Source organism: Amblyomma americanum, chromosome 5, assembly GCF_052857255.1.
Source record: "Amblyomma americanum isolate KBUSLIRL-KWMA chromosome 5, ASM5285725v1, whole genome shotgun sequence".
Lineage (NCBI taxonomy): Eukaryota > Metazoa > Arthropoda > Arachnida > Ixodida > Ixodidae > Amblyomma > Amblyomma americanum.
This window is the reverse complement of record NC_135501.1, coordinates 56,142,214-56,164,816: the sequence shown is the minus strand read 5'-3', so window position 1 is coordinate 56,164,816 and position 22,603 is coordinate 56,142,214. Positions and strand designations below refer to the sequence as shown.

The 22,603-nt window shown below is 48.0% G+C and overlaps 1 protein-coding gene across 1 annotated transcript in view; it reads right to left on the bottom strand.

Annotated features, from left to right (window-relative positions):
* Window positions 1–275: 275 nt before the first annotated feature.
* Window positions 276–22,603, bottom strand: part of LOC144132455 (uncharacterized) — a 30,133-nt gene continuing 7,805 nt past the window's right edge. Inside the window, exons 2-5 of the mRNA XM_077664867.1 lie at window positions 17,695–17,846; window positions 8,247–8,314; window positions 5,934–6,020; window positions 276–478 (exon numbers count right to left, since the gene is read on the bottom strand). Coding sequence (XP_077520993.1) covers window positions 348–478; window positions 5,934–6,020; window positions 8,247–8,314; window positions 17,695–17,846 — 438 coding nt within the window. The 3' untranslated portion in view covers window positions 276–347. The remainder of the gene's footprint in view (window positions 479–5,933; window positions 6,021–8,246; window positions 8,315–17,694; window positions 17,847–22,603) is intronic.

The window sequence follows — 22,603 nt, the reverse complement described above, 5'->3', positions numbered from 1 at the left end:
ATGAGGCTAATGTAGCGACGGAGAAGTTCGTCGGCCCTGTTTAAAAGCATTGCTGTGCTCCAAGATTCTTGAACATCGGCCAATGTCCGCCAGTGCTGCATGGCCATGGGGTATGCTAATGGCAGTTAGCAGTTTCGTGGACGCCGCTCTGACAGGGGCAGAGTGACATCAATCTGTACGACCTACATAACCCGGTGCGGCATCTAGTAAACGAAATTAAACGAATAGAAAATCAAACTTTACTAAACACCTCTGTAGTACCGCCTGCAAGGGACACAAAGATACAAGAAAAAAAAAACATGCTGGCACCCCGTCGCCGACTTTCAGAGACGCTGAGCGGCCTGATTTTATTCTTCGTCGTATTTGCACAGGCTCCTGTCGATCTGCGGAACTCTGTACTCGCATGCCTGTTCGTACTTGTCGAGGCAGTGCTTGGGGATGTTGTATTTGACAGCTTCCTTCACCCACAGGGTGCAGACTGGAAAAGAGAAAGGGCCATTTCTGTGAATTGGTTTGGTTGGTTTATTGGGCGTAATGTTCTAACGATACTCAGGTTATCGCCGAAGCCGCAATAGAGGGTTACGGATAGCTTCGACTATCTCGGGTTCTTTAACGTGCACTGACATTGTACAGTACAGAGCTCTCTAGAATTTCGCCTCCAATGTAAATGCGTTCGCCTCGGCTGGTATCGAACCAGTGCGCTAGGGGTTAGCAGCCGAGCGGCATAACCATTGAGCCACTATGACGGCTTCTTTGCATGCGTGTTTTGTTTTAGCTCCGGATGAGGTTTTACTCTATGCTAAGAGATTTATGCCCAGAAAAAAAAGGTGCTAGGCTGCTCCGGTGTGCGGGTTTACTACAAAAATAAATCTGCATAGTACTCTGTGTAAGCAGGAAGCGCTGGTACTTCGTAACTCATTTTTGGCTCTAATGCTAGTTTTTTTTCTTGCTTTGTGTGCCATATTTTCAGCACTCCCTTCTATCATAGTGCTTGATTATGGCTTACTGTACGAAAGAATAAAATCATTCAATACAGAATTGAGTAAGCCAGGCAGGTGATGAGAACGGTTCTTATCAGTGCAGGCCGTTAATGACTGTGTATGCGATCTTATAACTACTTCGCAACGAATTTGGTCTGAGTGCTTCAAAACCTTTGTAAATGTTACTGTACAATCATCTTACGTCCCTCAAAAGCAAAACACGTATGAAATGAACAGCAGTGAGCCGATTTATAAACACTCACTGAGCATGTGCATTGTTTTTTGCGGTGGCCATAACATTTGTACTTCCCATCAGTTTAATTCTCGCCGTTAACTTTGAGGCAATTTTCAGACAAGTACCATTCGAGCCACTTCTTGCTTTTTACATGCTAAGGGCTTTGCCTAATGCGGGTTTTCGTGGCACTCTTAAGGAGCGATATGTACGAACTTTCCAAGGTATGAAGTAAAATCTGCCTATCGTTAATATACTCCGTTTCTTATGAGACAGCCGTTGCCTTGAAGGATCAGAGATAAGTTCAGCCGTCAAGCAAACCTAAATCCGCCTCGTGCGGAAGAAGCCCATTTGTGGCCCCTTCTTTTTTCGTAAGGTGGGGTCAGAGACCCATTTCCCAACCATTTCACCCTAAAGAAACCGAGCACCAGGCAGGGTAAAGCTTGTACCCATTGTATCACAGGTGGGTACCCGGCTGCTCTGGGGATCGAACCCCGCACCTCCAGCATGCTAGGCAGATGCTCCAATGACTACGCCACATGAATGATTGCCACTTTATTTGAAATGCAAGTTTCCTTTTAAATCGGCTATACTTCGAAAAGAAGGGCAGGAAAAAATCGCAAAATAAAAATCTATTTCAAAGAATGGCTGCACGAGTGAGACACTCGTCTTTCCTTTTTTTAAGTATCCTCCTTCCGACGAAATTTTCATGCAGGATAACCTATTAACTGCAACTACCGCGATCCACCGCTGCCACGCTATTTTAAAAAACTGAAATATACATATCTGTTCAATCAAAATTCGTGGGATGATATAGAACACAGTCTGTGACCAGAATTGCACTTGTTCCAAACACTATAAATAATTGAAAGCTAGGCACAAGTTATATCCTTGAAGAGTAAATTACCTTTGCTGACTGACATGGTATCTGTTTTCGTTTTGTGTGTGTCAGGACCGCCAATTGATGACGACGTGGCATGCATTCTTGCACATCACGAACATGGATCGTCAGCCGTCAGAAGTGAACCCCGCGGTACCTAACAGATATTTTCATTTCCTAATTGAATATTAAATAAATAATGCTGCGAGATTTCGGCCATGATGGTTTTGTAAGCGTACTCCTACTGCCAGCTGCAGAATCTGTTTTATAAAATCCTTTCTGCACACTAACCAATGTTTTCGCAGCCGAACAAACATGAAACGTTTGTCCAGATTTCCTAGGTTTCTAATCATCCTTTTCTATTTTCTTGTCTTTCTTACCTATTACCTTTTATCGGTAATTTTTGTTTGGAGCCAGAACCGTTTAAAATGTCTCTTTCCCGTGGTAGTTAACGAGAAACAGTGACACGCCGACACCGTCGACTAGGACACGGGCAGAAGCAACCGTGAGGCCAATAAGGAGCATGTGTTTACCGAGATGCTTAGGCTGGATTAGAGCTTTAGGTGAGGGCGTAAAGTTTTTTGCAGGATCTTTTAACAAAGCAAGAGAGGCAACATGCATCACATATTCAGGGAGCCATTTTCATCGTTTACATCGCTGGCGATTTCAGCGCCACTGTCAACATAGCGGCAGTCTGCCTTTGCAAACGTTTTGATAGAACATCACAAAGCAGGGTTAAACCGTGCAGTGAACGATATATAGTTGCAAAAAAAAAAAAATCTATGACGCTTGGAGCGTCATCCAGCCATATGAACATCCATCTGCTGCTCAGTCCAGACCAGGTAGTGTGCACATTCAGGCCAGGTGCCGCTGCTCATATACATGAACAGCTCCGAAGTGTGGTGCTACCGTGATTTCCACCTAAGTTTCTTTTCAAATTTAAAAATAGATTCCAGCCACAACTGCGAGTTCTGCACTCGTTATTGTCATCACAAGGACTGATTTACAAGAATGTGTCATTATTTTTAAAATGGTCTCCCACGCCGCTGATCTCCACTAGGTGTCTGGATGCCGCATTCCCGCTTTCTGAAGTGGGCGCTAGCAACTTTCTTAGACAGTTTGGCGCTAGTGAAGCCACCGGAAGTTGCGTGGAATTTCGGAGTCTGGTGTGTATTCGAACGCAGAAAGTACTTTTCTTCCTTCCGTCCTCAATTTTTCGCGTTCTTTTTGTCTAACGTCTACTGTATTATTAAAAGAATAAGCAATCTGAACCTGAGACATGTTAGTATTCTTAGAACACTGTAATTTCAAGGAAACCGAAGAAAACAGGCATGCAGGTCTCACCCTGGCGCGGCAAAGTTGTGCGTGCATTAAGCGCTACGTTCTTATTTGGTTCTGGCCATCCGAGCATAATTAGGACAAGTAGCGGAATGACGATCAGGCTAGGTCATTTTTAAAACAAATTTTTGCGTAGGAAAGAAAAGGCGAACGATGGTGTGGAAATCCTGACACTCCAAGAACCACTCGTTATACAGCTGCCGCAGCTTCAGTTTGGAGTTCCAGGCGGCTGATGTCTCATCTCTTCGATAGCCGGTGATGTTTATCACTTTAGGGTGTAGTCATTCTTCCAGGCGTGCCTTTTCCTAACTCCATAGAACAGCCATGCTTCAGCTGCACAGCGCGAGGGAAACGACTGACGAGAACGACGAATGCTGCAGGGCGTGTGTCAAGCGCTGTTAGAAATCAACTGCAGCAAGCATCACGAATTAAAGCCGATTCTGGCATAATTTGCTAAAGTGCGAAAAGGTAAATTATGCACTCCGTCAAAAAAGCAGCGACACACATTTTGGAGGCGCTAATGTGAACCAGCAAAACACCGTCGGCACCGAGCCAGATAGTAGCCTCGCCCTCGCTCCGGTTCGGTCTAAACATAATTGGGTAAAATGGTGCACTGCAAAGTCAGCTGCCTAATGAAGGTTTCCACCTTTTATTTCTTAAGTTTATCCCTCATTTATGGTATAATGTGTGCTTAGAGCACGACAGCGTACATCACAACAAAGAGCAGGGTTGGCGACGCTAGCGCTACGGGACGAATCAGAGCTGAGTGAACGAGTCTCCGCACGTGCTATGTGTAGCGACGTCGTCTGCCAGTGTCGTCCCATTGCGATGCATTGGGCCCTTATTTTTGGAACGTCTTTCTCGAAGCCTTTGCTGGTCTCCTGATGAAGTTGAAGGCGCAACAGGTAGGCACCGTCGTCGAAAAATACGAGAGCGGCAAAAAGACTAAATGCTAAGTGGAAAACAAAAACTGAGGCTGAAAAACAGTGCTGAGGTCCAATTTCGTACACTGCCAAAGGCTGACTTCCGGGACAAGGCCATTTGCTTCCGGTGGCTTCACTTTCGGGCACTCGATGCGCCATCCAGACCCCTATTTGAGATCGCTATCCTACGGTATACACTACATTTAAGGAATGTTGCCATCCTGCATTCGCTTTGAACTTCAAAAAACGCCATTGTCCACAGCAGCGGTTGCATTATAAACTATTGAAATAAATTGAAATTTTGAGTGCACGAAAATTCAGAGCGCGAAGGCATTAGTGCGCCATCGCGAGCGTTCGACCTCGAAGAAGGTTGCGCACTGAGCATTGCAACGAAGATGTGCCTGTGAACGCTGACTCCACAAACGCTGAATGCAAAAGGGCCGAGTGAAACACTCGGACACTCAGTTCGAATATCGGTCGCGAGCTTGCCTCCAGCAGAGAAACGTATGCTAAATGGAACGAGTAATCTTGTGACACCACCCGCAGCTCTGTACGACGAATGGTTGCGTCGTAATTTAAATGCGGAAATCGGTATTTGAGGAAAGGAAATGGCACAGTGCCTCACATTTGGGGGACACCTCAACTGTTGTTGTTGTTAGTGGCAGTTTTAATAATACAATAAGAATGGAAGCAAAAGATGTTGCTTGCTGCGGCTTCAGCCATCGAAACCTGAAGCATCAGAGTTGCGGCTAGCGGGAATAAAATGATAGTGATAGGTTCAGTTTATGGTTGCGTTTATGGTGGTTTAACGTCCCAAACCGATTCAGGCTATGAGGGACGCGGATAGAGAGAGAGGGGTAGGGGTAATATACACTATGACAAATACAGAATAAGAAATAAATGTGGGGTGTTGCGCCGCGCATGATAAGAGTCTTAAGGGAATAGGTAAAGTGTGGTATGGCGAACAATAGAAGGTGCATTTTTCGTCCGTTCAAATCCCTGCCACAAGCTAGCCTCCATCTTGTGTAGCAGATGGAAGCTATATGCAAAGATAAATGGTACGATACACCCAGAAAGCTGTACACCAAACGATTGCTCTCAATTCTGTTACGAATGTAGTCGGGAAAACTGGCGCCACTTTGAGGTCAGCCAGTTTGGGGGGGGGGGGGGGGTATATAAGACGAAAAAAAATATATGCGATTGTCTGAAACTGCGGCGTTCGTCTTGCTGTGTGCGCCCTACGGCCGCTTGATGACGTCACCCATTATTCTTGCCACCCCTTAGATTATTTGTACCATATGCTAGTACACACACTAACGCGCACCGCAGGCTTTTCTCCTAGTGGCCTAGTATGGCTTTTGCGTTAATAACTGCATAACATGGAGCATAGGTTTTCTAGAGTTCCTGTTATTGCTACTCCAGACATCGACTGAACCTGCAAAAAATTTATAACACTGCAAACCACGACACGGTTTTGGACAGGCGTCGTATGTTTTTCAATGCGCTTATCCTGTAGTGGACATGGCTGTGAGTGATCGTACAAAAACAAGAAACGGGCATATATTCACTAAGAAACTTACGCTGCTGTCCTTCGAAGGGAAACGCTATGACCGCGCAAGTAGCGTAGTCGCTGTACTCGTAGGAGCCAGTGTAGCTTTGGGCCGTATCTGCAAACGGGTTAACGAACATCAAAGATAGAGCACTCTGAGAGGAGTCTTTTACCAAGACTGGTTTAATGCAAGAAGTATTTCATTCCCTTCGGTTAAACTTTTCTTATTTGCCGCGCAAGGTCGCTCATACGGCCGATAAAGGCGAACTTTCATGGAAGGAACCACTATTGAACCTTGCAAGTACTGTCCTAAAACGCACAGTATTTGCCGCGGCTCTTCACGTAGGTCATAAAGCATAATGATATCTCTGATCGAAGCAACCAAATACCGTTCCGGAGCAAGGTGTGTTGTTTAAAAAAGGAGCCGCCGGCGACCTAAGCTTCATGGTTACGATTTTGTCCTGTCTAGAAAGATTCAGAGGTCTGGTCAGTAGAATGTAAACAGCGTAAGGAATGCTTATAATCGTTGTTCTCACGTGCCTCGAATGGGACGCGGGAGGATTCATGAGATTAGAGAAATAAAAGCGCTCTGACGTTCTACGTTGCTACGTCTGAATGTCGGGCACTAATGCATGACGAGATTTTGACCCACGCACCCGTTTTTCTACTTTCTTCCTGTGTTATAATATTCAGTGCGTTTGCCACTGCCGGCGGCAACTTTTGAGGTAACTTTGAGGACAAGGCGAAATGTATGAGTTAAACTTTCCTGCTCTTCTCAATGATGGCCGGATTGGGCTGGTCGGTTGCTCGTCGCGAGCGGTGAATGATGATGGCACGCTGGCCGTTAATCGAATGTACACGGCGGTTAGCGGTACGAAGAACCTTCGGGTCTTCGTCCGCTCGTCTGGTAACACGTTGCCGGTTGGGGCAGCGATTCCAACTTCTTAACACAAAACTTATTTATTAAAAACGGAATCGCAATAGAAGAAAGGTGAGAATAAGGCAGTTAAAAAAAGGCTGTTTAAAAGCGTCCGAGACTGAGACATGGCGCGCTCCTCCAAGGTCTTCGTTTGCAGCGGGTTTCACCGCTTCCAGTAATTTCTTGCCCACAATCGACCGGAATTTAGCGGCACAGGTTACCTTTTCCATGCGGTGCAACCTATCGAGGAGCCCACGCATCGGCTTTGACATCTCCGCTGACAGTAAAAGGAATTTCTTCAGCATGACAATGTCGTCGACCCCCTGCGACTCTGCCAAGACAGTTCGGGGTCCTTCCCCCGATTTCCCACGGCTTTGGGCAGCGTCCGGAATGCGCGATGCACTGTCACTGTTCTATTCCTCGTGCACGGCCGGTCGGCAGGAGATGAGTCGGCGACACTGCCGAAATGATTAGCGCGGGTAGCTGGCATCGAGGAATCGCGTTATAACAGAATCATTAATGTACCCCATTCGTGGTTTTCGTTCACTATACTGCAAGTAAATGTATTTTTATTATTTTTAAAATACGCGTATTTTAAGTAACTAATGCGTTCTTTTTTGTAAAGTGAAGCAATACTGGAACGTATTTTAATCTCATAATTCAAGAATGAGGTGCTTCTTAAAAAATTGCAATGGAATCTAGATATGCGCTTTGAAATGTCCAAGTGATGCTCTGGAAAAGAAGCCAGGACATGGATTAAATACGCAAAGCAAATAAAAGCAAAAACATTTAAGGAAAAATACACCTCACTCGTTTGTTCTTTTTTTTCGTGCCGAGGTGTCTAATAAGCAATCGCTTCTCAGGAGTGAACCCAGCCAGCGTTTTCTAAGGTAGTTACTATTTTATGTAATTGCTTAGACAACATGAAGACAGCCACGATGATTCTCACTGTAGGGGCTGATGAAGACACGGGCTCCTTCTAAGTAAGTAACCAGCTCTCACTTCGTCACATGTCGGGAATTGAATGTGAATCTGTGGATGATTCAGTCAATGATTTAATACTAAGAAGAGACGCTTAGACACGAGCACTGGCGCTAAATGCAGTGCTGTGAACCTCATGCGAACCGAATTTTATAATTCTTTGTTCTGCGCGCCCAATAGAATCCATTTTTTTTTGTTTCCCATGAGTATTTAGAAATTGCGAGTGGCGTTTTACTGCTTCCATCTTTTGCGTCTAACAGACAGTTTTATTGGTACTACAGTTTTGTTAGCAGCAGGTTTCGAGCAGCGGTGCAAGTCGCCACCGAAAGCAATGGTCTGATGCGAACGTTTTAACGTAGCCGAATATGGTAGTAAGCTTATCTGTATACAAATGCAAGGACAACTGAAGCCCCTAGGAAATAGTTAGAGCAAGGTGGTAAATACCCTGGTTTACGAAGAATGCGCCTTGGCCAGGTTTTTCTCCAAATGACACGTCAAAAATGACCTCTCGCCTGCAAGAAAAGAAACTTTAACTGCATAGAAGAACATACGCAAATCAGAATTGGTAGAGACCTATATTGACTGAAGGTGCGAAAATTTGCTACTGCTGACTTTTCTGGACATAAGAAGCGCAACTTATGTGTCATAATATTTTCTTTATTCACCTCTTCATGCAACAGCGCATATTTCCTAGAGCTGTCACTGCATTCCCGGTAAAGAAAATTTGCAATCTGGAAAATGTGCGGATCTGTCTGATCTTCCTTCGTTTCAGTGGTTCGCTCATTTCGAGAAGTGGACAATTCATAGAACAGCGTTTGCATCGTTGTGTTGTTTTTCATGAGCTGTGCAGGGGCCGTCGCTATGCGTAAGGCTTTGAGCTCACGTGCTAAATTATTATTTTATTCGAGAATTGTGCCATGAGGCATAAGTTGAAAAAAGGAAAGAGGGGAAGCAATGCACGGGATTGAAAGTTAAAAGGAGGAGTGAAGAACCGTTGTGCTGAGGTAGTCGCAGAGGTTGTTAATGAAACGGTTGTCCATTGTCCACTTCAGGTGGTCACTTTCGCGGTTCCACCGCAGGCCCACCTCCCTGAGGAGCCGTTTTCTGATAGCAGCCGTCGCTGGGCACGTCCACAACAAGTGCCGCACATCACACATGTCCGATGCAGCGCTGCAGAGAGGGCACCTGTCAGGTACTGGCAGATCTTTGGCACGCCACCGATGACGGACAGATAGTGTCAGAGCCGCCCCTGCCCGAATCCGGCGCACGGATACCTCCTCCTGCCGAGTAAGACTACGGGGGAGAGGGTGCGAACACGGAGGAATTAGAGCGCGTGTTCGCTGGCGCAGAACTTCCGAATCGGAAACATGGGACAGGAACGGATCTGGGGAAAGAGGGGAAGGTGGCGGATCGTCTAATGTATGAAGATGAGTCACAGCATCCGCTTGAATGTTATGTGGATGCTGGGCATGGCCGCGAATCCAGTGTATGCGCACAGGACATGGATACTTTGCGCAGAGCACATGAATAGATTGTGAAATCTGGAACGTTCGTCGAACAGCCTTAAGCTGTTTAAGGGCGGCGCGGGAGTCGGTGTAAATATGAACTGTATTGAATGTTGGAACGAGAGGAAGGGAAGCAATATGGCATTATAAATGGCTTGAAGTTCCAATGCCAGTGGAGTGCACGTATCCGCAGTATACGTCGCGCGAGAGTTGAGATGCGGATGAGATGGACTATACACAGCAGTAACTCCAATCTCTGCAGAATGTGATGGATCCGTGTATAATATGCACCCTTCAGGCAGATACGCTGCTGATACCGACGGGGAAACAGTGGGGCGATTGTCAGTGAGCTGGCAATAGGACCACGGTGGAAGTGTCTTTAAACGATGAAGTTTGAGAGACTGTTTTAGAGCTCTATTTGCCACCCGTTGGTCGATGATTTCACTGAGTGTATTAAGTTGGGCGAACTCCTGTACCACAGGTATGGGTGTTAAATGAGGCAGATATGTTATGACGCGCATAGCCTCACGATTAATAGCTTCAAGGGAGTCCCACTGTCTGCGGGTGAGACGTTGAGATTGTGCCTGAGATACTATCCGTGGATGAAGGATAGAGCGCACAAGCTGGCGGGCAGTATGAGCACGTGCGCCACCAGAGCGCATAGCTATGCGACGAATCAGACCTAGAGTAGCGTGAGCCGATTTACGGGTGGCTGTCAGCCACGGGGTGCCAGTCCCAGATGTATGGAGGAGAAGACCAAGAATACGAACAGTTTCTACCTGATGAATCAGAGAATTATGTACCATAAAATTTAAAGGAGGAGCTTTCCGTAAGGTGGCTTTATTTCCAATTCGAATGAAACATGATTTAGTAGGAGAGAGTGTTAGACCCAGAGGTGGGAGGCGAGATGTCAATACATCCAACGCGTGTTGAAGGACCGACTGATGAATAGACGCATCTGGATGACAGCACCACAATGTGATATCATCGGCATATGCAAGCACGAGGATAGAAGGGATGGTCTCTAGGGCTCGAACAAGAGGAATTAAAGCCACATTAAATAATGTGGGGGCGAGAACGGAGCCCTGCGGCACTCCTCTATTGGAAGTGAAATTACCAAAGGGCTTTCCGTGGATACGCACGCTGAAGGTTCGATTTGCTAAAAAGGCGTGAATGGAGAGGAGGAACCGGTGAGGGAGACCAAGAGTTTGAAGGGAGGCAAGAATGGCAGAGTGAAGGATATTATCATATGCTTTTGTTATGTCTGTAGCGATTACGATTCGTACAAGGTGACTCTGCGGAGAGTGGTCAAGCACGTCAGCAGCCAAAGTAGCAAGACCGTCTTCCGTTCCAATTTGTGGGCGGAAACCAATTTGGGAATTTGGGTAACAATCATGGGATTCCAGCCACCACGACAAGCGTGCGGCTAGAATGTGTTCATAAAGCTTGCAGATGGTAGGGGTAAGGAAAATTGGACGAAGGGCGGAGAGAGATACTGTAGGCTGACCTGACTTGGGTATTGGAACCACTATAGAATGCTTCCAGTCTCCCGGCATTACGCCAGAAAGCCACTTGGTTAAAAGTATCAAGTAGGGTTTCCAAAGCCCTCCCTTCCAAGTTATGGAATAAGGAGTTAGGTATCCTGTCGTGCCCGGGAGTAGTAGTAGTTTTTAAACGTTCAATGGAGGCCAGCAGCTCTGCCATGGGGAGGTCAGAAGTAATCCCATCGGGGGGCTCTGTTACCGATAAGTCAGGTGGAGACGTAGCGGTGCAGTCATGGTTTGGAAAAACTGACGGGCCGCTTGTTGCGCAAACTTGTCCTCACCCACATTTAGCGCGAGGCGAATGCTCTCTGTGTAATCTGCAACCTGAGAAGGGCGCTCCATGGCGTGAAACACTCTCCAAAGATGTCGATTGCCCTGCGTAGAGGACAGGCGGGCACACCATGCAGCCCAGCGTTGCCTGCCTAGCCGCTTTGCACAGCGCCGCGCCCGTGGGGTAGCGCGGTGAAGTGTATAGGAAGAGCCGAAGGGTCATCGGGGTGACGAGTAGCGTAAAGATCCGCCTGGCGACGAAGAGCCCACAGATTCAAGAGATGTATTTCCGGGTTTGGGTCGTCTTCATTTACAGTAGTGGTAATAGTGTGAGTAGCGACAACAGCAGAGAGAGTAGACAATGCTGAAGAGGGGTTGAATGAAGATAAATCATTGTCTGCGCGTACAGAGTCCCATGATGTTATTCGTACAGTGCGGCGTATTTTCCGTAGACGCGTAAGCGTGAAGGAGATAAAAATAGGGCTGTGATCGCTACCCCAAGTATCAGAATCAACAGCCCAACGAGGGTTACCGGGGCCTAACCACCAAGTCAGATCAGGTGAATACGGGCCACCTCGTGGGCGGGTAGAAGTATTCGGGTGGTTTAAAAGTTGAAAGGAATGATCCGAAAAGCTCCCTTGGATGTGTGAACCCCTTGAGGAATCCGATGGGTAACCCCACGCAGTGTGTGCGCCGTTGAAGTCACCACCAACTAGAATACGGATACCCGAGTTGGTAGATCGTAGAAAGCGAACCCATCCCAGATTGGGAGATGCGGAGCCAGGAGGACTATAAAAAGAAACTAGAATAAGGGGTGTGCGTGCAGGTTTTACGAGAAGGGCGACAACCTCTTGACGTGTGTTGCACCACCGTGAAAGGTCGAGCGGTGTGTGTGGAACTGAACTGTGAATATAAATTGCAGATTTACCTGGGCTGAGGGAGGAGGCGGTGCAACGGCGATCAGGGATAGCGGGTGAATGGTATGCGCAGAAACCTGAAAGGCATGGGAGTGCATTATGCTCTTGCAGTAGGAAGGTCCATGCCCTCAGCTTTCCGTCGCGAAGGCGGATGTTCACTTCAGAGGCCTTATTAGCGAATCCTCGACAGTTTCATTGCACCACCATCGATGATGATGCGCTATCCATGACGACGCCGAAGAGCTTCCACGGTGAGGGATGTCACCTGCTTCATCAGCGCTAATATCTTATACACTGTCGGGCTAGTCACGGCTAACAGGTGGTCGGCACCTGATTGTGGGCCAGTGCTTACCCTAGGTGATTCCTCTGATGATTGCTCCCGAGTTATTAGAATTCTTCGAGAGGATTGAGAACGAAGCTGTTCCCGACGCTGGGTGAGTTCGTCTAGTCGGCGGCGAGCCTCCGCGATTGCATTGTCTAAAGCTGTGTCTTCATCTGTGGTAGCCACATGTGATGGATGCACTGGACGTTTTGGCGTACCATTTGATCCGGGAAGGTGAGCCGCTTGTGCATATGTACGCTGGTGAGGAAACGTATGGTGAGCAGCGGGCTCATATAATGGAAGTTCAGGGAAGTCGTTGTCGTCACATGCGAGAGCTGCAAAGCGATTACTTGTAGGAACATCCATTTTTGCAGACGACTTGTGAAACTTCTTCGCTTGCTTCTTCTTTGGACAAGCGGGCGAGCGAATGTCATGGTCCGGCGATTTGCACAGGGCACAATGAGCTGTTGGTTCATTCATGTCGGCCACAGCTGCTGGATTAGGGCAGGTATTTTGAATATGCTCTTCTTTGTGGCAGTGATAGCAAAAAATACGACGAGGTCGGAAGGGATGTGGTTTGACGATCACACCGTAGTAGGTAAGGTACTTCGGGAGAGTCAGCGGGCCTTGCAGGATGAGCAGGTATGAGCCCCGGCGACCCATAGGCCTTGCTTGCAGTACAACATGAGTTGAGCAGCGAATATTTGCGCGCACCTCCTCGGGAGGGCTCGTGCTGTCGACATGATAAACCATGCAGCGGAGTGTGTCAGGACCAGATGCAAAATATATTTGCACCGGGACATGCTTGCTGTCATCCAGGGGGATCCGCGTAACTGCGCAAAGTTTCTGGGCGTCCATCAAGGATGACAGGTTTACCGTGATGGTGTTCGATGGGCGATGGACGACAAACCCGCAGTAGTTCGAAGAGCCAAGAGCATGGTCAGTTGTGGCTTGAACATTCCGGGCAGGAATGGCAGTCATATCAAAGCGCAATGTAGGCTTGATGGTAACGCGGAGCGAGTTCGCAGCAGGCGGAAGAGGGCCTTGACCCACGGGAGGCATCTGTGGAGGAGGCTCAGACGCTGGTGACGGCCCTTGGTGGGAATACTGAACTGGCGCGACGGGCACAGTTTCTTGAGGGAGTGCCACGGGCACGGAGGCGGTAGAGCAGTCCATGTCACAGGCCAAAGTCGTAGCATCGGAAGACGGCGCAGGCTGGAGGCCCAGAGGCGCTGACGATTGCGTGGACGTGGAGGCTGCGTCAGGTGGCAACACAGCGGGCATCCGCGTAGCTGTCGTCGACAACGCAGAATCCATGCACACGCGTAGCGCGGCCTCGCTCGGCAGCGCCGAGCTAAGCCTAGCTTGCCCCTGAGGGTTTCGGTTGGGTTTTCTCAATTGAGAATGCGCCCACCTTGCCGGGAATTTCTCCGCAGGGGCGTCGTCAGCATTCGGTCTCACGGAGGGCACTGTCTGACCGACGCCACACGCGAGAAGACAGCGAAAAGCGAAAACACAGACCTAGAAGCAGACACGTAGCCACCCACTAGGTCTTCGTCTACGTGCTAAATAGTTCCCCTCACCAAGGTATGAGTGTGGGACACAGCGACCGCAGCCAGCGGCAGGCGTTAAATTCGAAAGGAACTGCATATACTTAACTAATACTCATGTAGAATAGATTTTCCGAAACGTCGAGAAAAGAACAGACATCTCGATTTCTGTAAGAAATTTATTGCCGCAGGGCATCAATAATGAGTGAAGGTGTGATGAAATATGTAGCGGTGATTAAATGAATGGAAAAAGGCTAGCTGATTTGATGAAGTCCAGTAGAGAACGATGGTACGGTCCCTGCGTCCAGGCAATCTATGAAGAAGGGTTGCTTGGTGAAAGACCCGCTTCCTTCAGGTACCGGATCCTGGTAGGCTTAAGAGCTGGGCTATCCCACATTAAGTTAGGAATGTCGGCCTCAATGTCCTCGTGTTTACATATCGAACACCCTAGCCGAGGAAGCAAATCTCGGTGTTGAGGCCACTTCCGAGTGACGGCTGGTGTGAGGGCAACCCCGACCCGGATCCTCCTAAGCGGAACCTCCTCTGCACGGGTAAGACCATGGGGGAGGATTACCGCACACGCAGAGATTAGAGCACGTGTGCGGCGCCGGAGGAGTTCCTTTCTTGATGAAAGGAGGGTAAATTGTCCAAATGGAGGAGCCGAGGCAGTGATGAGTCTGGATTCGCAAGGCGGGTCGCTAAATCTGCCTGGCTTTGATAGGTCAGCAGATCCCGTGGGACCCACTCAATACAACCTTCTCGATTCCTTTCCTAACCCTGCACCAAACAGCCCCAGAAATAATGTTTTAGTGCGGTGACATCACTCGGCGCATTCAACGACTTCGGGCATACGCGCGCACGTCCCAGAAGCCTGTCTTCTGGAAGGTGGCCAACCTGCCCACAGGGTTGTGAGCAATCTGTGGCGTCGTTTGTGTGGTACCCAGAGGCCTCTGCAGTAATAATGACAAGCTGCGACGGCACTTCCGGCGCTTGAATTTGAACGATGGCGCCAACATTGCACGGCATTTGAAGAATTCAAAAGAGCGCGGGTGCTGCCCCGAGTGTAAGAAATCCATTTTCTCCCGCAAGTTAATGAAAAGAGTTGAGAAGGTGATCTCTGAACATGCAGGAATCCAGAAAATCTGGCCCGCCTTGAACGGAATCGAGTGCTTAGTGGCACTTTTAGGTGAACAGGCTCTGTTTCGGACCACCACGTGATGACCATTGTTTCGTGGTGAGAGCTTTGTTTTTATTTAATGACAACCATATCTTTACCTAATGTCGCAAGTGCCGCTTCCCATCCTTATGTTACTGTAATCGTGACGCGATATGCCGGAGCACTCTTTTAGCTGCGGCTTGTAAGTTTCGATAGATTTCAGAATTGCATCTAGCGCTCGTCCCACCTGCATCGTATTCTACGTGCTGTCTGAAGTCATGCTTCCTTTCCCGCAGTATAACATGCACACATCCTCTACCAGTACTTTGGACATGGACTCGTCAGTCGGTTTCACTGAAACTTAAGCTGCCTGCTCATGTTCTTCGATATTTGTCCAGGAGCGCAGGCATCCGACCTGAGAATGGCTGAAGTGAGAGAATTCCAGATCTCAGAAGGCAGAAACCCATGGGCGACGAACACTAGTATCAAGGCCCGGCGCCTCTCAAGAACACAAGGACGGGATATAAAATAATTATTTGGTGTTCGAAAGACAGTCCTAATGGCTTCTATTCGTCCAATATTGGGGGTAGAGTGCAGTACAGGTGAGAAGTCTTAAACGATCGTCTTGCTGGGAAAGTTGGTAACTGTACATCTTTGGTTACAGGCGCGAAAGCAGACACAACACAAGGTAGTAAGACCTTGTGTTGTGTTGTGCCTGTGTGTTGTGTTGTGTCAGTTTTCGCGTCTGTAACCACAGAAGTCTTAATCTAAAGAAGCCGTTTTCTTGGCCTTTTCAAGCCGATCAAGTGCATGAATCAGATATCGTCGCATAAAGACGACCCTGTGGATGGCTGTGACTATTCCAGTGAGGTTTCGGAGCAGTTCGCATTAAACATGAGACCAAGCTTCGAAAGTGACGTCTGAAAATTGTAACGTTGGTTACGGCACAGCATGCGATTTAGTAATAGGCTTGTTGGCTTCTGAGTTGAGTTGATTTTTTATCCCTTTGCGCCGTGTTCACAACAGAAGACACGAGGAAGCCAAGTACTCTAATTATTTGAGTCATTAGGTTGACTTAAGTGCCACATAGGGGAGTCAAATGAAGGCTTTGATTTACAAACACAAAAACGCTTCGACAACAATAATAACTCCGCGGACGAACATTGACTTTTCATGAGTCTTCTGTTCTGCAGTCTTTTAACTGGCAGAACGTGCTGGAAAATTGGTAGGCTGTGGTCAAAAAGCGGCGTACTTGGCTTAAGGCTAACCGTTTTACCCCTTCATATGCTACCTATAGAAATGCCAGTGCTTGTAATATATTGTACTGGGGTATTAGGAAACTCATCTTGCGGTAGATGCTGCCGATGTAGGCCACGCGCTGTCGTCTAAGCCTCGTGTGTGCGTTTTTTAAACAAGGACATGGCTTTTAAGGTTGGCTACTAAGTGGGTGTATTTTAAAACGTGATGTGAGGTAACACCATTTTAATGTGCCATGTGGATGTGCTCTTAGGCTCGGCCCATTCATGCGGTCTCAGCCACGGTGGAATTGTTGCTTTCACTCTTTTTATAGCGTTCTTTATTGCCTCTGGGCATAACGGGGGTTAGGAAGAGTTGCTTTCACTTCGTCATAGACGAAACAAAAATTATTCATTTTTTCTATCTGAAAACACGCTAATAGAGCATACCAAACAAGAAAAATTGGTCCCTTGCGTACATCGAAACATGCATGCGTTTCTGGCAGCAAAAACTCTACCTCACAAAAAACACTTCTCGCATATTCTGACACTAGAAGTTTCTCGCGCCACCACTACTGCAGCGGCTCTATTTTCATGGCGCCAGATATGACTTGCAGGCATCCCTACCTGGTGTTAATTTCCACAAACAAATTTCAGATACGTATGTCCCAAACGTCTCATGAGCGCATGTATTCCAGATGTCTGCGTTTGAAGCACGTTCGTTGAGTGGCAATTACATTATTCAGCAGATATAAACCCAGCTGATGAGCCATACCAGTGGCTTCTGTCGTAAAAGGACATATGCGGGAGCGCTGTGATGGGACGGTGGGTTGCCTCTTCATTTCAGGGGGTGAAGGAGGCATAGAAACAGAGACCTATTGCTTTGATTCTCAGTGGGTTTTCTTCCTGGCAGGTTGTCTAATAAAACCGCGAAACCAGAGGACAATGTTCCGAAAACGCTACCTACCTAAAAATTTTGATTTTTTATAATATTTTTCCTGATTGGCAGTATGATTTCGATGGACATGCCAACGAACTGACAACGAACTTTTCAGATCCGGCGCGCAAAATAACCACAACTATCTTGAAGAACGTAGAATCTCTTCAGCATGGCTGCGATCCTTGGAGATAAATCTGGTCACGTCTTGCATCAGAAATAAACTGAAAAAGAGGCGTGCTGGCAGCGGTAAACACAAACAAAAACATTTCAAAACTTCGCGGAAACATATTCTCGGCACTGTGTTAATTTTGAGTGTAAAATGGCCGTCTGCAGCAGTACCGCGTGCTGGAAGTCGGAAAAAATCAAGCTATTTTCTAATCGTTACGCACAAAATCTGGCTGTACTTTGTGCAATAAAAGAAACCAAACCTGACTTCAACTTGACAATACTCACCCCCGATGACCACTGTGCGCCTTAAAGCTCATGACGTAGGTGACTGTCTTGGCACGGGCGTCGAAAAGCGTTCTTATGATGCTCGAACACTTGAAGGCAGTGTCGTTGCTGGACGTAAAGGCCGTCACGGCATGGGGCAATGCGGAGAACATCTGTGGCGAAAAACAAAATTGAGCAATATTCGCGCTTATGCGTAACAAAACCGCTCCAAGGTACTGTGTCGGGAGACATCACTGTAGTTTGGAGCGGCAGAAGAATCCGTAAGTTGCTTTTGAGATGTTCCACTACAAAGCAATTGTGAGTTCAATAGCACACCTTAAGGCTGGTCTTCTAACTGCTTGGCATCCACTCACGTTACACATGAAAGTTATTAGTATCTGCATGGCACGGCAAGCGAATAGGTCAAAGTGGACTTAAATAACAATTCACAAGATGAATTCCGAGTTTGGAACGGTCAAGGAATCGGCAAGGCCTCCATTCGAGAGCTCGTTTCCGGAAAAATAGTAAGAATATGGTTACCTCTACAGGGCAGGTGGCACCAACTTAGCTGCATTTGTTGTAATGCAGAGTCAGAGCAGTTTTCTTCGTTCACATGGCACGCTCAGCGCTGAATAAAGGCTTTTTGACCGATACACGAGCAGGGAGCCGCAAAACTATTCCTCTGAAGAATTACGCAGAAAAAAACGGGCAAGCAACCTGGTCTACCGAAATTTAGCAGGATGCAAAATGCATAGCGGAAAATTGTGCAGTGGTAGCGTTTATCTCTAAAAAGTTTGTGTTAAGAATATTCTGCGCTGGGTCTTAGGGGTCTTCAGTTTAATCGTGCGCGGTGATTTATAAAGCACCTGACCATGTGACGGGACAGGCTCGTTTCCCAAAAGTCACGAACACGCATGCGTAACTCTGCGACGAGCATTATCATCGGCAGATTTGCACTCCACCGGTCAGGAAAACTCAGATAACTCCTTGATGCTGATCTATCTCTAAAGCACCTCTAGGTGACTATAGCCGCCTATGGGCTTTTCTTCTCTTTCTCTCTTAGGCACAAGTTGGCCGAATATACCTGTACATATTCAGTTATCAAATCATAGTCTTGCCTGCCTACCTACATGTCGGTCATGGCGACCAAGCCCCCCATGCCAACATTCTCTGACAAAAATTGTGAGTGTTGAAAAATTGTAAGATACTCATAGAAATATTGACGGTAGTGGTTCATTCTTCCGAAGTGCAGCAAAATCTTTCAGTTTTTCCATCGCTCGCATGGAGAAGTTAAGAATGCCATAGAAAACTAATGGGGTACACTTTTGACGATCGGAAAAACGTGAATAGCAAAAACATGCAAGCTTGTTGAGGAGAGATCTGAGGATATGTCGATTGCTATAGTGAAATCTTACAACAAATTAAAAGATTGTGCTCACAAACCCTTTTTCATTAAAAAATGCTTTTGTCCAGAATTGTTGGGATGAGACTAAGAAGCTTGCGGGGATACGGTGGCCGCAGCTGGCAGAGGACCGGGTTAATTGGAGAGACATGGGAGAGGCCTTTCCCCGGCAGTGGGCATAGTACGGCTGCTGCTGCTGCTGATGATGATGATGATGATGATGGATATGATTCATTTTTTTGCCACGCTGAGCCTGCTGGCATCAAAATATTTTCTGCAGCAGATGAACAGCTCTAAATTTGTGACAACATATGTGATGGGCTTCGGGGCCGACCACTTTGCCGGTCTTCTCAGCTCTTTGCCCGAAAGACGCCTTCTTTATTTTGGGATGATTCATCGCGTGGCACTGCAGCGTCTGGACGTGATGCTGCAGTACAGACCGGGCTCAAAAATCCTCGCTTAACTCTTTGTCCCTGTCACAGCCCTCGTTGATACCGGTGCGCACGTATGTGTCGTCAGTTCGCAGTTACTCCGCCGCCTCAGAAAAGTACTGATGCTAGCACCTACAGCCGTTGTTCGTGCAGCCGCTGGTGGGGCGCATCCGGTGGTAGAACTATGCACAGCCCATGTGACAATCTCTGGCCTCCACACTTTCGTTCGGTTCTCCGTTCTAGATAATTGCCCTCACGATGTCATTCTCAGCCTTGACTTTCTGAACATTCCGCCCTCTTCGACTGCGCCACTAGTGTTGTTGAGTCGCCACCTCACATTGTGTCCCATCTTTCTACATCCTAGTTTGTCCGTGTGCGCCCCAAGCCGCCACTTACATGTCTTTCTCATCTGTCCCGCCTGTCCCCGATGGTGACTACATCGTCACTCCAGCCGTTGCTTTGTCCCTCACCCATAGCATTGCACTTGCCAGTGTCGTTGTCACAATCTCTGCCAATCGAGCATACCTTCCGGTCCCTCGTGTGTCCAACCGCTCCCGCAAGGCATGACGCTCCCAACGTTCAGCCCTGTTGCCGAATGTGCCATATTGGCGGTGACCAACTGCGTTTCGCCCTCTACTCAATGCCGCTTGCCTATCGTGATACCAACCGTAGAGTACGGTGAAACGAGCACTTCTGACCTGTCACCAATGCAAGCCCAAGCCCTGCGCTGTCTACTATCCTCTTTTCACAACTTCTTCAACTTTGATGACCGCCCGTTGTCTAGAACCTCTGTTTGAAGCATTGTATAAACACCGGTGATGCCGCTCCTATGCACAGACATCCATGTAGAGCGTCCAGTGCAGAACGCCACATAGCACAGCAGGAGGTGGACAAGATGCTCGATAAAGACATCATCGAATCATCGTCGTGCCCTTGGCCCTCACCTGTCGTCCTGGTTAAAAAGAAGGACGTGAGCTGGCGCTTCTGCGACGAATACCGGCACCTCAACCGTATCATTAAGAAGGCCGTCTACCATCTACCCTGAATCGATGACGCATTTGAATGCCTTCATGGAGCCAAATACCTCTCTTTAATCGACCTCCGCTCTGGATACTGGCAAATCGCTGCCGATGACATGGACCGCCTTCTTGAGGAAGATCGCCTTCCTTTCACCTGACGGCTTATATCAGTTTAAAGTCACGCCGTTCGGCTTATTCAACGCGCCGGCTACCTTCGAACACATGATGGACTCCCTTCTTCGCGGTTTAAAAAGGTCTGCCTGTCTTTGTTATCTAGATGACGCGGTTTTCTCGCCTACATTTACCACGCCCCTCGACCGCCTCACGAGTATTCTAGCAGTTTTCCATACAGCCGGGCTCCAGCTGAACTCTTCGAAATGCAAATTCTGTCACTGACAACTGACCATTCTCGGATATCTGTTTGACGCCTCATGAGTACGGCCAGATCCCGCTAAAATTTAAGCCGTAAAAAATTTCTCCTACCACGGTCGTCCAAGAATGGGAGCAGATATGTCTGCCTGTGCTCATACTTCCGCCATTTTATCAGATTTCGCGGAAATTGTTCATGTCTCACCGATCTTCTTAAAACTGACAGGCTCTTTACCCGGGGCTCGGGTCAGAAGGACGCAATTCCTTCGCTCGTCCGCCTGCTCACCACTCTGCCCATTTTAGCTCGTTTCGATGCCGAGAAAACTTACTCAATCACTAAGCGCGAGTGTCTCGCCCTTGTCTGTGTAGTCCCCAAATCTCGGCCCTACCTCTTCTGACGTTCTTACTCAGTCGCCACAGACCACCGCGCCCTCTGTTGGCTCTCTTCCCTGAAAGACCCCACAAGCCGCCTTGGGCGCTCAGCACTGCGCCTCCAAGAATATTTGTACACCATTGTTTACAATTAAGGGCGCCTCCACAAAGGCGATGATTGCTTGTCTCGCTACCCTGTGGAGCCACCGGATCTTCGTGAAACTCAAGCCGTCCCTTGTCTCGTTGCTTTTCCTGATTGCCTCAACAGCGCCGACGAACAGCGCCAAGATTTCTCCTTACAACTCCTTATTGATGGCCTCAGCTTACAAAACACGAATCCGTCCCTGGAACTCTTGTTCTTCAGAATGGCATTCTCTATCGCCGCAATCTATGCACGGATGGCCCTCCGTTACTGCTTGTCATTCCTTACTAACTATGCTCACATGTCATTGAAGAACTCCACGCTGTACCGACAGCTGGACACCTTGGTGTCTCCAGCCCATATGCTCGGGTGCGGAGCCACTTCTTTTGGCACGGTTTGTACCGTATCGTGAAGCACTACATCGCCGCTTGTGACCTGTGTCAGCGCATAAAATGGCCTTCCACATCGCCTGCCTGTCTTTTAAAACCTATTGATGTTCCCCTGGAACCTTTTCACCGCGTTGGCTTTGACCTTTTTGGTCCTTTTCCTATATCCCTATCGGCAACAAGTAGATCGCTGTCGCACAGGACTATGTGACTCGGTACGCCATCACAAGTGCCTTGACGACGAGCTGCGCTACAGATGTCGCGGATTATCTCTTGCATTCTACAGCATAGAACTCCTCGCCAACTACTCACCGACCGCGGCCGTACATTTCTGTCCAGAGTAGTTGACGGCACCCTCCGTTCATGTTCCACGCAGCACAAGCTCGCCACAGCGTATCACCCACAAACCAACGGGCTTACCGAGCGGCTCAGCTGAACTTTTACCAACATGTTCAGTATGTGTGTCTCCCCAGACCACCGAGACTGGGGTAGCGCCTTGCCTTATGTGACCTTCGCAAACAATTGTTTACTGCATAACACCAAGGGCTATTCCCTTTGTACCTTTTATTTGGTAGGCACCCCACCTTGCCCTTGGACACTCTCATGCCACCTTCTCCAGTCCCCACCATCGCTTACGGCCGTGACTCCATTGACCAACCCACTTAGTCGCGCCAAATAGCCCGCCGTCGGCTCCAAGCCTCTCAAGCTTCCCGGAAGTCCGCCTACGACAGCCGACACCGTGAAGTCAACTACGAACCTGAATCACTCGTCCTTCTGTGGTCGCCTTCGCGTCACGTTGGTTGGTCTCT